This window comes from Propithecus coquereli, unplaced genomic scaffold, assembly GCF_000956105.1.
Source record: "Propithecus coquereli isolate 6110/MARCELLA unplaced genomic scaffold, Pcoq_1.0 Scaffold37, whole genome shotgun sequence".
Taxonomy (NCBI): Eukaryota; Metazoa; Chordata; class Mammalia; order Primates; family Indriidae; genus Propithecus; species Propithecus coquereli.
The window spans coordinates 6,752,013-6,764,740 of NW_012149396.1; the positions used below are offsets into that span (position 1 = coordinate 6,752,013).

At 41.2% G+C, this 12,728-nt stretch overlaps 1 protein-coding gene across 1 annotated transcript in view; it reads right to left on the bottom strand.

Annotated features, from left to right (window-relative positions):
• Positions 1-2,724: 2,724 nt before the first annotated feature.
• Positions 2,725-12,728, bottom strand: part of ATP8B1 (ATPase, aminophospholipid transporter, class I, type 8B, member 1) — a 175,057-nt gene continuing 165,053 nt past the window's right edge. Inside the window, exons 20-25 of the mRNA XM_012651731.1 lie at positions 10,372-10,595; positions 9,114-9,197; positions 7,970-8,215; positions 7,023-7,161; positions 4,643-4,773; positions 2,725-3,259 (exon numbers count right to left, since the gene is read on the bottom strand). Coding sequence (XP_012507185.1) covers positions 3,035-3,259; positions 4,643-4,773; positions 7,023-7,161; positions 7,970-8,215; positions 9,114-9,197; positions 10,372-10,595 — 1,049 coding nt within the window. The 3' untranslated portion in view covers positions 2,725-3,034. The remainder of the gene's footprint in view (positions 3,260-4,642; positions 4,774-7,022; positions 7,162-7,969; positions 8,216-9,113; positions 9,198-10,371; positions 10,596-12,728) is intronic.

A 12,728-nucleotide genomic window follows, 5' to 3' on the forward strand; every position in this document is an offset into this window, starting at 1 on the left:
ACTAATCTGCTGTCTGTGAGGATTTACCTATCCTGGATATGTAAATATAGACCCCTACAAGATGTGACCCCTTAACTCTGGCTGCTTTCCCTTAACACATTTTCAAGGTTCATTTACGTTGTAGCACATATTCGTACTTCACTCCTTTTTATGGCTAAATAATCCATTTTATATATACCCATTTATCCATTTATCTGTTGGACATTTAGGTTTCTACCTTTTGGCTATTGTGAATAGCGCTGGTATGAACATCAGTGTATGTATGTTTGAACACATTTTTAATTATCTTGGGTGTATACCTAGGAGAGGAATCATTCGCTGGGTCATATGGTAACTTACCGAACTGCCAAACTGTCTTCCACAGTGGCTGCACCATTTTACATTCCCACCAGCTACGTGTGAAGATTTTAATTTCCCCACTTGTTTTTATTCCAGCCATCCTAGTGGGTGTGAAGTGGCATCTCACTGGTTTTGATTCACCTTTCCCTGATGACTAATGACGTTGAGCATCTTTTCATGCTCATCGACCATTTAGATATCACCTTTGGAAAAATAATTATTTTTAGTGTTTAAGGTCCCAATCTCCACTTTTTCCTGAGACATACTCATTTTCAGTGTCTTGACAGGCCTTTTTGTGTTTACATGTGCACCAGAAATTGTATTGCAGCCATAACTTTCTAACAGATCCCGACAGGATGTTTAGAAGCTGTCTTGCAATTTTCCTAAGCTTCATGCATAGCACATGAAGGCAGCAACTGTTTAAAATATAGTTAGATCCCCTTAGGATATATTTTGCTATCACACTGAAGTCTCTTAAGAATTACTTTATCCCCATCAGATGTTATTACTGAGCAGTTTCTGGTGGTGAACATGACTAAGAACCGTTAGGTGGTGCTCTTTGATTAAAAACATCCCTCAAACAACTTAAGTACAGTAGTACATTCCAGGAAAAAAAATGGCCTTTAATTCTTTTAGAGGTGATGTCCCAGGCCTGATTAGAATGTTTCTCCTACCGTTTCTATTGCAGAGGCTAATCTGCCCCTCCACTCTCATCCCAAGCACCCCAAGACTAACTTTTTCAACTGCTGCTAATTATGCCTCCCAAAGAGGCCCCCATCTCTGTCACACAGAAACCCTTCCCTAGTGGGGTGCTGGCTTCCCTGTGTCCAGGAGCTGCCTGTCCCACAGCCAGGTCATTAGCCTTAACCTCCCCCAGCCTCAAACACCGGCTCTCCCAACCCCTCCCTCCCTCCTCTTTGCTCATTTTTCTGCCAGCTATTCATCACGTATTTCCAGGATTATCTGCTCATTTCCCAGCCCCTACTTTGGTTGAGGTTTGCCTTTTTCTTCTGGCTCCAAAGAGGTAAGGTCATTTTGAAAAACTGCCCCTTCCAAACCCTAAATCCACATCCTCGTAGTCACTTGTCCCCTATTTCTCACCATTAAAAGACTAAGTTTCTTTAGTCCTACACTGGGTCTAGATTCTTCTGTCATATACCCCAATCTTTTAAGACTAGTCTTAAAAGTGCAGTAGTGAGAAGGGAAGTAGACCAAGGAGTTCAATCTGTAACTGACTAAACAATCAAATGAGACAACTCACTATCTGCGGACCAGCCCTATACCCCAATCTTTAAAAAAGACTATACTTTCCAAAGATTTTACTAAAACATTTATTTTTAAACAAAAATATACAATCTCAGATTTACAGAGCATAGAAATAATTTATCCAAAGCAATTTGCATTTCAAAATTGTTAATATTGCACCTAACAGTATAAGTCTTTGACACATTTGCATTGTCAACCTTTCCCACAATTTGCAAAACGGGAGAGAAATCTGAAACTGACAGAATTACACAAGCTAACTTTTAAAAAAAAACTTATTTACAAGCTAAAGAAAAGTTGTAAACTTTCAGAAATTTACTTCCACAGACTAAAGAGCCATACATTCACTTATCGTACCTAGAAAATGAACTATATACATGTTGGGATTTCCTCATAGGAATTCAAAGGGACTGAAATCATAAACATTTGCACAGCCCAATGGTAAAAAAACAATTACTGAAAACACTCCTACATCTTCACTAGTGTATGGAAACTAAGGTGTGAAAGAAAAAGCCTTTGGAAAAAATTACTTTTACCTCTTTGAGGTTAGTTTCCATAATTATCTAAAGTTATTTCCAAATTTAAAAGGACACATTTTTTCCCCAGTTTTGGAAACGTGCCACCACTAGCCTTTTCTCTCAAGACATAAGTAAAAAAGAGTGAGGTGTCTCTGTTCAAGTCCCTTATAAAATACTTTACATATAGGCAGGCACAAAGTTTGCTTTTCAAAAGAAAGCTTTGCAACATGTTCTGCAACTTACCACTGATATCCTCAGTGTTTAAACAGTTTTTTTAATCTCGTCAATATTTAGATGCATTTTAAAAGCAAGAGAATCAAGTCACTTGGTGCTACAGGAAGTTGCTAAAATATGCGATAGTAAAAGTATAACGTGCTATTTAACCTGGTAAACCAAAAACGGACTGAAACCTTACGATTGTGAAATGGGAATTTTCCTTGATTGTACAGAATCATTAAACCACTCTAACCTGAAACCACACAGCCTATTATCAACTTTGAAAAAGTCATTGGACCACTCAGCTTCCACGTGAACATTCATGAGTCTTTTGTCATTACTTTAAAAAAAAAACCCTGCTAATAAGGGTGGCCTAAGGGTAAAAAGGAGTCCTGGGAATTCATGCTGAAGATCATAAAGTTTAATTGTAATTTTTTTTTAACACCATTTGAAGTGAAATATAACACGTTTTCTAATTCTGTTGCCCTGGATTGAGACTGGATTAAAACGTTCCCTTTCAACCATCATGAACATAACAGGACCTTTAAAAAGGTACCCTTGGCTTTGCTATTAATAGCCCAAACCAAGTAGTCTGTTACAACTGAATGTGTAGCAAAGATACAGAAGACAATAACCTTAAACAAAAGTCCTGAGAGTCTTGCATAAAAAAATAGACACTTCCTTCCTGAGACACCGCCTCAGCTCTCCACCGTCCGCCGGTACTCGGCCGTCCCCTCGGCCACGACGGCGTCGAGCGGGGAGCGCTTCTTGCGGATGCTGCGGCCCGTGGAGATGAGGTCGGCGTAGCCGCGCTGGTGCGAGAAGGCGTAGCCCGAGCGCCGCGACGACGCACCCCGGCGGAACACGTTCTGCCGCCGCTGCCACTGCTCCTCCGCCTTGAGCCGCTTGCGGTGCTTCTGGATCTGCGAGAGCGTGAGACAGCGGAGGGATGCAGGTAAGGTCGGTGACACAGGGAGGTGGCCAGGACAAGACACTGATCGAGCATCTGCGCCAGGCTTCCCCCACGCCTGTCCCATGTTGACGTGGGACGTTCTTATCCCCACTGCACAGACGAGGTGGGGCGGGGGTAGAGGACCGCTACTGCGTACTCTCGTCACTGCAAAAGGGACACCCGGGGGGACACTGACAGCTGCCTACCCGGCATCTTCTCCCTCGTTTCTAGGAGACTGATTTTATTCCGGTACCCTGCCCCACGTCCCTCACAGGCCCTGGGACTGATGGACTAGTGCCCAGCAAGGACAGTCAAAGAACTGGCACGTGACCTAATTCTAGCACACGCGACCCGAGGGAGGGAAGTGTGCTGGGGCCCTTGGGCGAGAAGTTTCGAGACTCCTAAGGGAATGCCACAGAATGGTCACTTATCTGCCCCTGGACGCTGACACATCAGGATGGGACGCTGGGAAGGGCTGTGGCCATCTCCTAGCGTCCAGATGAAGCTAATCAGAAGACAGAGGGGAGTGACACGAAGAACCCGAGTCCTTTTTTTTTTTTTTTTTTTGAGACAGAGTCTCACTGTGTTGCCCCCGCTAGAGTGCTGTGGCGTCAGCCTAGCTCACAGCAACCTCAGACTCCGGGGCTCAAGCGATCCTCCTGCCTCAGCCTCCTGAGTAGCTGGGACTGCAGGCATGCGCCACCATGCCCGGCTAATTTTTTCTATATATTTTTAGTTGTCCAATTAATTTCTAATTTTAGTAGAGATGGGGTCTCGCTCTTGCTCAGGCTGGTTTCGAACTCCTGAGCTCAAACAATCCGCCCGCCTCGGCCTCCCAGAGAGCTAGGATTACAGGCGTGAGCCACCGTGCCCGGCCCCGAGTCCTTTTTTTGATATTAAGTTAATCAAGCCTGCAGCCTGCTAATGATTATGTGAGTTGAAATGATACATTACTGAGACATTTTGAGTCACAGCTTTGTTACTTGTAGCCCAAAAGGATGCTGCTACAGGAGGTGACTTTGCTTTAAGAAGAATAAAGAAAACCCAACTTGTTTGCATGGCAAAATGTTAACACTGGGATCGTTCAACCGAGGAGATAGATACATGGGGCTGATTGTTCTAGTCTCTCATTTTGTTTATGTGTAGAAATTTTTGTATTAAAAAGCAAGAAAACAAAAATCCCAATCCCAAAGAACTTATTTGCAAGATGGAGTTAAAGAAAGAAGCAGTCAGAAAGAGCATTCTTACTGAATTTCCCATGAGCTTGGAATTTTGCAGGAAAGGTGCTGTTAGGAAATGCTTTGATTTCTGTGAGAGATACTCAGAGTTAGGGGAGGACTGTATTTCTGTATACCTTATCACTTTCTGATGGCCAAATGGTCATGGACAAGAACCGTATGGCAACGACGGGCAGCAAGCACACTGCAACGGTCAAGAGGATGGTCAACCAAATGTACGGCTGTCTCAGGGCGTTGGAAGCTGTGCCTGGAGAGAACACGGGGAATGAATCACACTGGTGCTTCCATCCCAAAGGCACATTAGTAGTCCACATCCACAAATAGATTATTTATGGTAAAGACTTACAGCCAGATTGGCCTCCGGAAAACATCCCATCACTGCTCAAGGAATGGACATTTTTAAAAATTTTTTTTTTTGAGACAGAGTCTCACTCTATTGCCTGGGGCTAGAGTGCTGTGGCATCATCCTACCTCACAGCAACCTCAAACTCCTGGGCTCAAGCGATCCTGCTGCCTCAGCCTCCCAAGTAGCTGGGACTACAGGCATGCGCCACCATGCCCGGCTAATTTTTTCTAAATATTTTTAGTTGTCCAATTAATTTCTAATTTTAGTAGAGACGGGGTCTCGCTCTTGCTCAGGCTGGTTTCGAACTCCTGAGCTCAAACAATCCTCCCGCCTCGGCCTCCCAGAGAGCTAGGATTACAGGCGTGAGCCACCGCGCCCGGCCTGGAATGGACATTTTAAAATCATTTTAAGCAAAGCAAAACTGGGCAGGCAAATACTTTGGAACGAGGTAAATGTACATAAGGAGCACATAAATAAGGAAAAAACAAAAGCACATTTGTTCACACTACTTTGATTATTAATAAAAATGCAAAATTAGGCAAGAGACTTTTGAATTTTTTCATGAATTTAAAAAAGCACTTTCCAACTTGTAGTTTTGGTTCAAAATGCCAAATATTAGTAATAGAAACTAGCACTGCCAGTACCAGGTGTTTCATAAAGATCACATCATTCAATCAGTTCTGAGAGGTGCGTATTATCCTCTGTGCCAAAGAAAGAAACTGAGTTTTAGAGAAGAAATCCATTTCTGCCTGATGCCATGCTTTTCCACTGCAATTTGGTTTCGAAGTTTTTATGTCAGAAGTTGTAACAATTGAATTCTATAATACGATCGCATAATCATATACACTATCCAGTTTTCAAACTATACTTAACATCTTCTAGAGACAAATTTATCACAATGTTTTCTGTACTTACACTCTAAGTAAGTAAAAAAAATAATGGTCTTTATATTTCAAATGCGATGTTTACACTGCTAAATGTGGATGGAATTACAAAACACTCCCTGTGGGAATATTCTAAGTAACTGGGTACTAAATTTCTAAAACACAGAGTCAGGAAAGAAAAAAACAATCATAAAAAAATGAGCTCAATCTCAAGAAGAAAAGGGTTACCACAGCAACTGTCTTTTACAACTCAACAACTGGTCATAAAAAGCCTAATCTTTTACAGGAAAACGAGTTTATGAGTTTGTTTTTTTTTTCCCATTGTGAATCCAAACTCTCAATTCAAAATAAGGTTCTTATAAATTTCAGTTCATATTTTTTATATCAGTTCACAGTCATTCTAACATTTGTTAACTCATCATGTATTTTATATAATCATTGGTCACATTATGATTTTGTTTTCCATCAATTTACTTATTGTTCTGCAGACATATTTCCCATGCAGCAGTCCCCAACCTTTTGGTTTCATGAAAAACAACTTTTCCATGCACTGGGGGTGGGGGAGTGCACGGGAAGGTGTTGGTGGCGGTGCAGAGCTCAGGCAGTGATGTATGGCCCATTTTCTAATGGGCCATAGACCAGTACCATGGTACAGATGTACACCACTTTTGAGTTCTAGAATTCCATCATACTTGTATTTTGTAGTTTGATTAGCTAATTTAATATCTTAGGTCTTTGGGTTATTTCTATTTTTTCCCCCTTTTTTACAATTAGAAATGTGGTGGTGGTATAGTCTTTTTACACATTACCTTGCCAAAATTTGGTGTGTTTTATCTTAAGGTATTTTCCCCAGGTGAAAATACCTGGCCAAAATGTATGAAAAGCTTTGCAGTCCATTATGGATTTTCAGATAGTGTTTTGCTAAGATGAAACTATACTATAGTGTTACCAGCGATACATGTATACCCACTTTTCCAGTAACCTACTAACAATAGGTTTTATGGGAAAAAAAGAAAAGGCTTTTACCTAGCTTTTTTAAGCCTTAAGTTATCTAATGCAACAGATGCACAATTGTATCTTATATCTTAACTTGCTTTCCTCCCACTCACATTACTACACTCCTAACCCACCATCACCATTCAATTTCCAGTTAAGACATTAATTTTCGCTAGCAATAATTTATATTTTTTTTTTTACTTACCCAGAAGTTATATCAAAATCTAATGAAATTTGTCTGTACATTTTTGGAATTTAGAAAATACCAACCTGTAAATTGAAATGCAGATGGGAAGAGAACATATATTCCAGCACTATGAAAGTCAAACATGATGCCAAAATAAAGTGCAATGCTTCCAAAAATTGAAAAAGCATTCACAAAAGTCCAATAAGAAGTATCCAAGCCAATCTGTTGGGAAACCAGAGAAAAACAGAGCACTCATTTTGGGGAGTTAGCAAGAAATAAAGGATCTAAGAATTCTGAAAATAGGATTCAGCAACTTAATGCATGATTTGGCTTGAACACTCTAGACAATCAGAAACCCAACCAAACCAAACCATCTTTGACGCAGGCAAGAAGTAGGAAATGTGCTTGGTGTAAGGCAGTGATCCCCAATCTTTTTGGCACCAGGGACAGGTTTCATGGAAGACAATTTTTCTGAGGGTGGGGGGAGAAGGGAATGGTTTTGGGATGATTCAAGCATATTACATTTATGGTGCAGTCAAACCTCTCTGCTAATGATAATCTGTATTTGTGGCCACTCCCCAGCGCTAGCATCACCGCCTCAGCTCCACCTCAGATCATCAGGCATTAGATTCTCATAAGGATCGTGCAACCTAGATCCCTCGCATATACAGTTTACAGTAGGGTTCGCACTCCTATGGGAATATAATGCCATGGCTGATCTGACAGGAGGCGGAGCTTATGCGGTGACATGAGAGATGGGGAGCGGCTATAAATGCAGATAAAGCTTCTCTGGCTGGCCTGCTGCTCATCTCCTGCTGTGTGGCCTTGTTCCTAACAGGCCATGGACCACTACCAGTCCATGGCCTCTGGGGGTTGGGAACCACAGGTTTAAGGGATGAAAATAGCATTCATATTTTATAAAGTGGCAGAGGTGCATTAGGAATCAGGTGGATGTGCACACCAGCCTACGTGCAAAAATACAGGTACCAACATGTACCAACACTGAATACAGTCACTGAAAGCCACGTACCTGGAAATTGACCGTTATTACAAGAGCAGAGGCAATGGTGACAGCAAAAGACTGGTAGTCAGAAGGCGCCTCTCCGTCCTGCCCCACAGTTTGCAGATAAGCTCCAAAAGGTATGAAGAAGAGGATCATCGACGTCAAGATCCCGTGCAACAAGCTTACGAAGAATCTCCTATAGTTGAACAGTAAGTCTCTTTGTCCCACTACATATAACCTGGGGAATCGGAGGCTCAGTTTGTCACTCACATCCTTAAAGAGAAAACAAAATTGGAGTTCTGTATTGTCCATCACGTCAAAGTTGGAGATGTGTTACAATTTATATCTCACAAAGAGTTGCAACTTGCTATTACGTTTTAGGTAAGAAAAACTGAACAAGATGATCACTCCTGCAATTTTTCTGTGTGCAAAGATCAATCTCATTGCTTTAGCCCACCATTACTTAACATTTAACTCAGAGAGAGGCTAGGTAGTTTCTTATTTGCTACTTATGGAAAGAAAACATACTTATGGAAAGAAAAATTAGTAATGTCAAAAAAACATAGAGGGAGGCTATTTTTTACCTCCTGGAAGATTATTGTAAATTCTTTGGGAAAAAATTCTCTCATATAAGTCGATGAGTTAATTCTAAATTATTACTTTTTATTCATTACAGCACTCTAAGAATTACTAGTAGATAAAAATACAGATTAATTTGGGAATGAAACACGTAAGTTTTGGAAAATATTACAATTTACTTTTAAAATAAGTTATTATTATAGAAAAAATATGAGTCCCTCAGGTAAGGTCTAGTGTCCAAAAGGAACATGACAAACACTTTTGTCAGTGAATTCAACTCAGTCACAGAAATCCTTCTCCCCCCACCCCCTCCGAGACGGGGTCTTGTTATGCTGCCCAGACCAGACTCGAACTCCTGGGCTCAAGCGATCCTCCTGCCTCAGCCTCTGAATAGCTGGGGCTACAGGGAAATCCCCTTTTCTTATTGTAAAACAAGAAGCACAGAAGTTACCCTTGTTGCCTGACAACAGAATTATGACAAGGTTTACTCAGAAAGAAGCAAATCCCAGAAGAATGCACTGGAACGCTTGGTTGTAACTTCTCTAACAGGTGCTCATCTGTCCAGAAGCTTCCCTCTCAGCGAGGCGCCTACCTGGTCGAGCAACCCCATGAGTAGCACGGGCAGGCTGGAGTACAGCACGTTGTAGAGGGTGATGAACCAGTCCTCGTACGCGGTCTGTGAGGAGGTGACAGAGGCTCCGTGTTACCGATAAAGACGTTTGCCAGCCTGGTTGACACACATTCACCTACTTCACAAAGCAGGGACATCCCCAGCTGAGTGAGGGCTTCTCCTGCCTGAGTAAACACCCTTCATCTACACTTCTAGAAAACATGAGTTTGTGTCTATGGAATGGGCAGAGTCACGGACCTTTTTGCAGAAACCAATCCCGAGCCCTGACCCAGAATAAATCTGGGGGGGGGATATACTCCAAAAAGTCTGTGGTAAGAGAGTCTATTCTACGTGAATAATGCTGGAAAACAAGTCAGTGCTCATCGTTTTTATACCCCTTTATTCATAGTTTAGAATACATAAAACAAAATTGTTTCAAAAGCACATAAGTACCATTAAAATTCTTTTAACTTTTATTTTGCAAGGCCAACATTTCCATGAAAATACTTTGTAAAACGGAATTTGAGCGAATATAAAAAATATGCTTCTGAAGAAAAGAAACACCACTGTGCATGCATCATTTCTTAGGGTGGGATAAAGGAAATGGGCTTACTCAGGAACAAGAGTTACACATGGCCCTGCCCAGAAACAGGACGATGGCTGGGACCCTGCTTGAAATCTCTCCTGGCCCTCATTCCGGAGACGCCATTTGTCTCTGGCATTGCATCAAAGAAGGTTCGACAACACAGGCACTGACTTAGGTCCAAATTGTATTTATGATAATTTTCTTCTGCATCACCATTTTAGCATATTAGATATGTCCCTTGCTCTCGTTTCAGCAAAAACAAAAAACCAAAATAACAAATAGAGACATGATAATAGAACTATAACATCCACAATTTATATAATCTCTTTAGCTTTGGTCACAATATAATTTTACACTTTCACAGTTTGTTAATGCTATTCTTAATGGCAAGGTAATATGAAAAAATAGCCTAAGATGAAGATATAAACAGAAGCAAATACCCCCCTTCCTAAGGCAAAATAAAATGTTTTGAAAGCACCAGAAACAGTTTATAAAAGTCATGGTCTTATTTAACTATGCCCCGACTTTAAGGAACTACAGGACCAGAACTACAAATATAGAAGAAACAAATTATCTTTTCAGAACTAGAGTTTTATTCATCTAAGAGAAAAGCTCTATACCCAATAAAAAAATAAGTGAATAATGTTATATTACCTGTGCAGAGTAGCCATTGAAGAAGGAGTACCAGAAATGAACCAAAGTAAACGCAAAGTTTTTGTAAAAGAAGTATCGTAGGAACTTGCACATTCTTATGTAAGACCACCGACCATGCACCAGCAGCAGCCTCTGCAGGTAGCGGAACTGAGCAAAGGAATAGTCGCTCGACATGACGGCTTGCATTCCTTCCTGTCCACTGATCCCAACGCCAATGTGGGCAGCTGTGGGACAGAGAAAGCATATACACACTGTGGATCACAAGCTGATTTTAAGGCAAAACATCAGATGATAAAAAGCAAAACAGAAAACAAAGGCAGACATTCATGGAACAATAAATACAAAAGCTCTTGCTCACCATCCCTCCCCTCTAGCTCCTGAACTCAACTCAAAGTTGGAATCACAAGTTGCTGAACAGAGCACACACGGTAGGGCCTCCATAAATATTTGTGAAAGGATCTCACGTGGGTGGTGAATTCCATTTGCATTATCTGCCCAGCTCATAAGCCATCCCTTCCACCCACAGGGTGAGCCCCAGGCACCCATGTGTACACGGTGGCCCTCCCTCCTGGGCCACAGCTGCGTCAGCCTCGGGCAGATACATAATCTGCAGTAGATACTACAGACTGGCTCCCTCAATCTTCAGTCCACCTTTGTTCTAATCGGAGAGGTGGGAAAGTAAATAAAAACCCTACACTTCCCAGACTCCTCCTGCAGCCAGGTTCTCTTTGTGAATTAGGCTCCACTGTTTAGATTCCCTTGTAACTTGGAAGCAGAAGTTTATCAGAGCCCATTTGCAGATGGGCAAAAAAGCCAGCATCCCTTCCCTTTCTGGCTTTTTTTGCGGCTAAGTCTGTATCCAGCTGCCCAGATGTAGACAGGCATCTGCAAAGGCTTCTCCATGGAGCTGCTCTTCAGAGGAATCTCAAAGGTAGAAGCTCTGCCCATAAGCTACCCAGAGGTTAGAGCCTCAGTTTAGAACCTGCTTCTTTAGTCCATCCAGAGCTTTTGAAAGTGCCTAGTCCCCTGGATTAATCAATTCCTGTTTAAAGTACCTACAAGGGGTCTGTTTCCTATGCTAAACCCTGACAGAAATCCCAAGCTGGTCCAGTCTCTCTTGATATTCTGGAATTAGGATTCAGGTGTGCTTGTGTCTGGAATTTGAATGTGTAAATCTGGAGTTGTAGCCTGGATATATTTCTTTCTGAAGAGTTCTGAGGGGCAGAGAAATAGAGCAGTTGAGAGAGAGAGAAAGAGAGAGAGAGATAGACACATGACTAGATTCCTGGTGCAACTCTAGGTCTTGGTTCCAGCATGTTCCCAAGGCCTGGCTTCTTGGGCAGGAGACATCTTTGAATATTTTTAAATGAATTATTTTTATTCTTAAGCTAGCTTTGGTTGTTCTCCAATACTTGTAATCGAAGGAGTTTTAACTAAGATACAGTTAAATTTTCAAAGGCTTATTCATGGCCTTCCATGACTGTAAGGCATAATTTTTTACAGGGGGAGGTTTTCCAGAATGGATAAAAATTAAAGTCACAATTTTATTCATCCTTCCAATAGTCAATAAATAACATTTTCAAATTAGACAATTATAAATTTTATCTAGGTCTTAAAAGTCATGAACGTAAAGATGGATAATGAGATCTTTTAAGAAAAACGTGTTGGAGAACATAACCTGTTATTACTCAGACCCTGAGAAGTGACTGCCAATTCATCAGAGTTTCCAACTAAAAAGAAGTTTCAAAAATCCTGCCCTAGTAACAGAACACAGGGTCTGGCAAATTCAAAACATAACTGTAACGACTTGTCCAAACCTAAGTTTTCAATAACGCTTTGTAGTTCTAAAAAAATAAATTACATCTTATCCAATATTTATGATCACTTTTAAAACACAAATAGTTCTTACAACCTGTTGTGGTTGCCAAACTGCTCTTTCTACCAAACCATGACCTTCTTTCCTGAAGAAGCCACAGAGGGAAATGTTGAGATTTTCTCTTGGCTCTGGGGGCTGAGGAAGAACCCGTGAGCCAGGCCTGGTATCCAGTCCTTCAGCCATTCTGCTGAGCAGACCAAGGACAATATGTAAAATGAACATTGTCATGGTTCCCGAGGAATTTGAAGGCAACTAAACAGATACACTATAAAGCAACATTTGTTTTTTTTCCTAAAATCTGAGTTACAAGCACCTAGATTTTCTTGAAGTTGCAAATATGGTGACAAATGCCTCATCTGCAGGTATTCCATAATTCCTTAACAAAATGATTATTTCATCAATACAGCAATAATCCTTTTTGCCTTTATGTCATCTCTCATGCTTCATGTATATTCTCAGGGTCTAAGACCAAGAAGAGGTA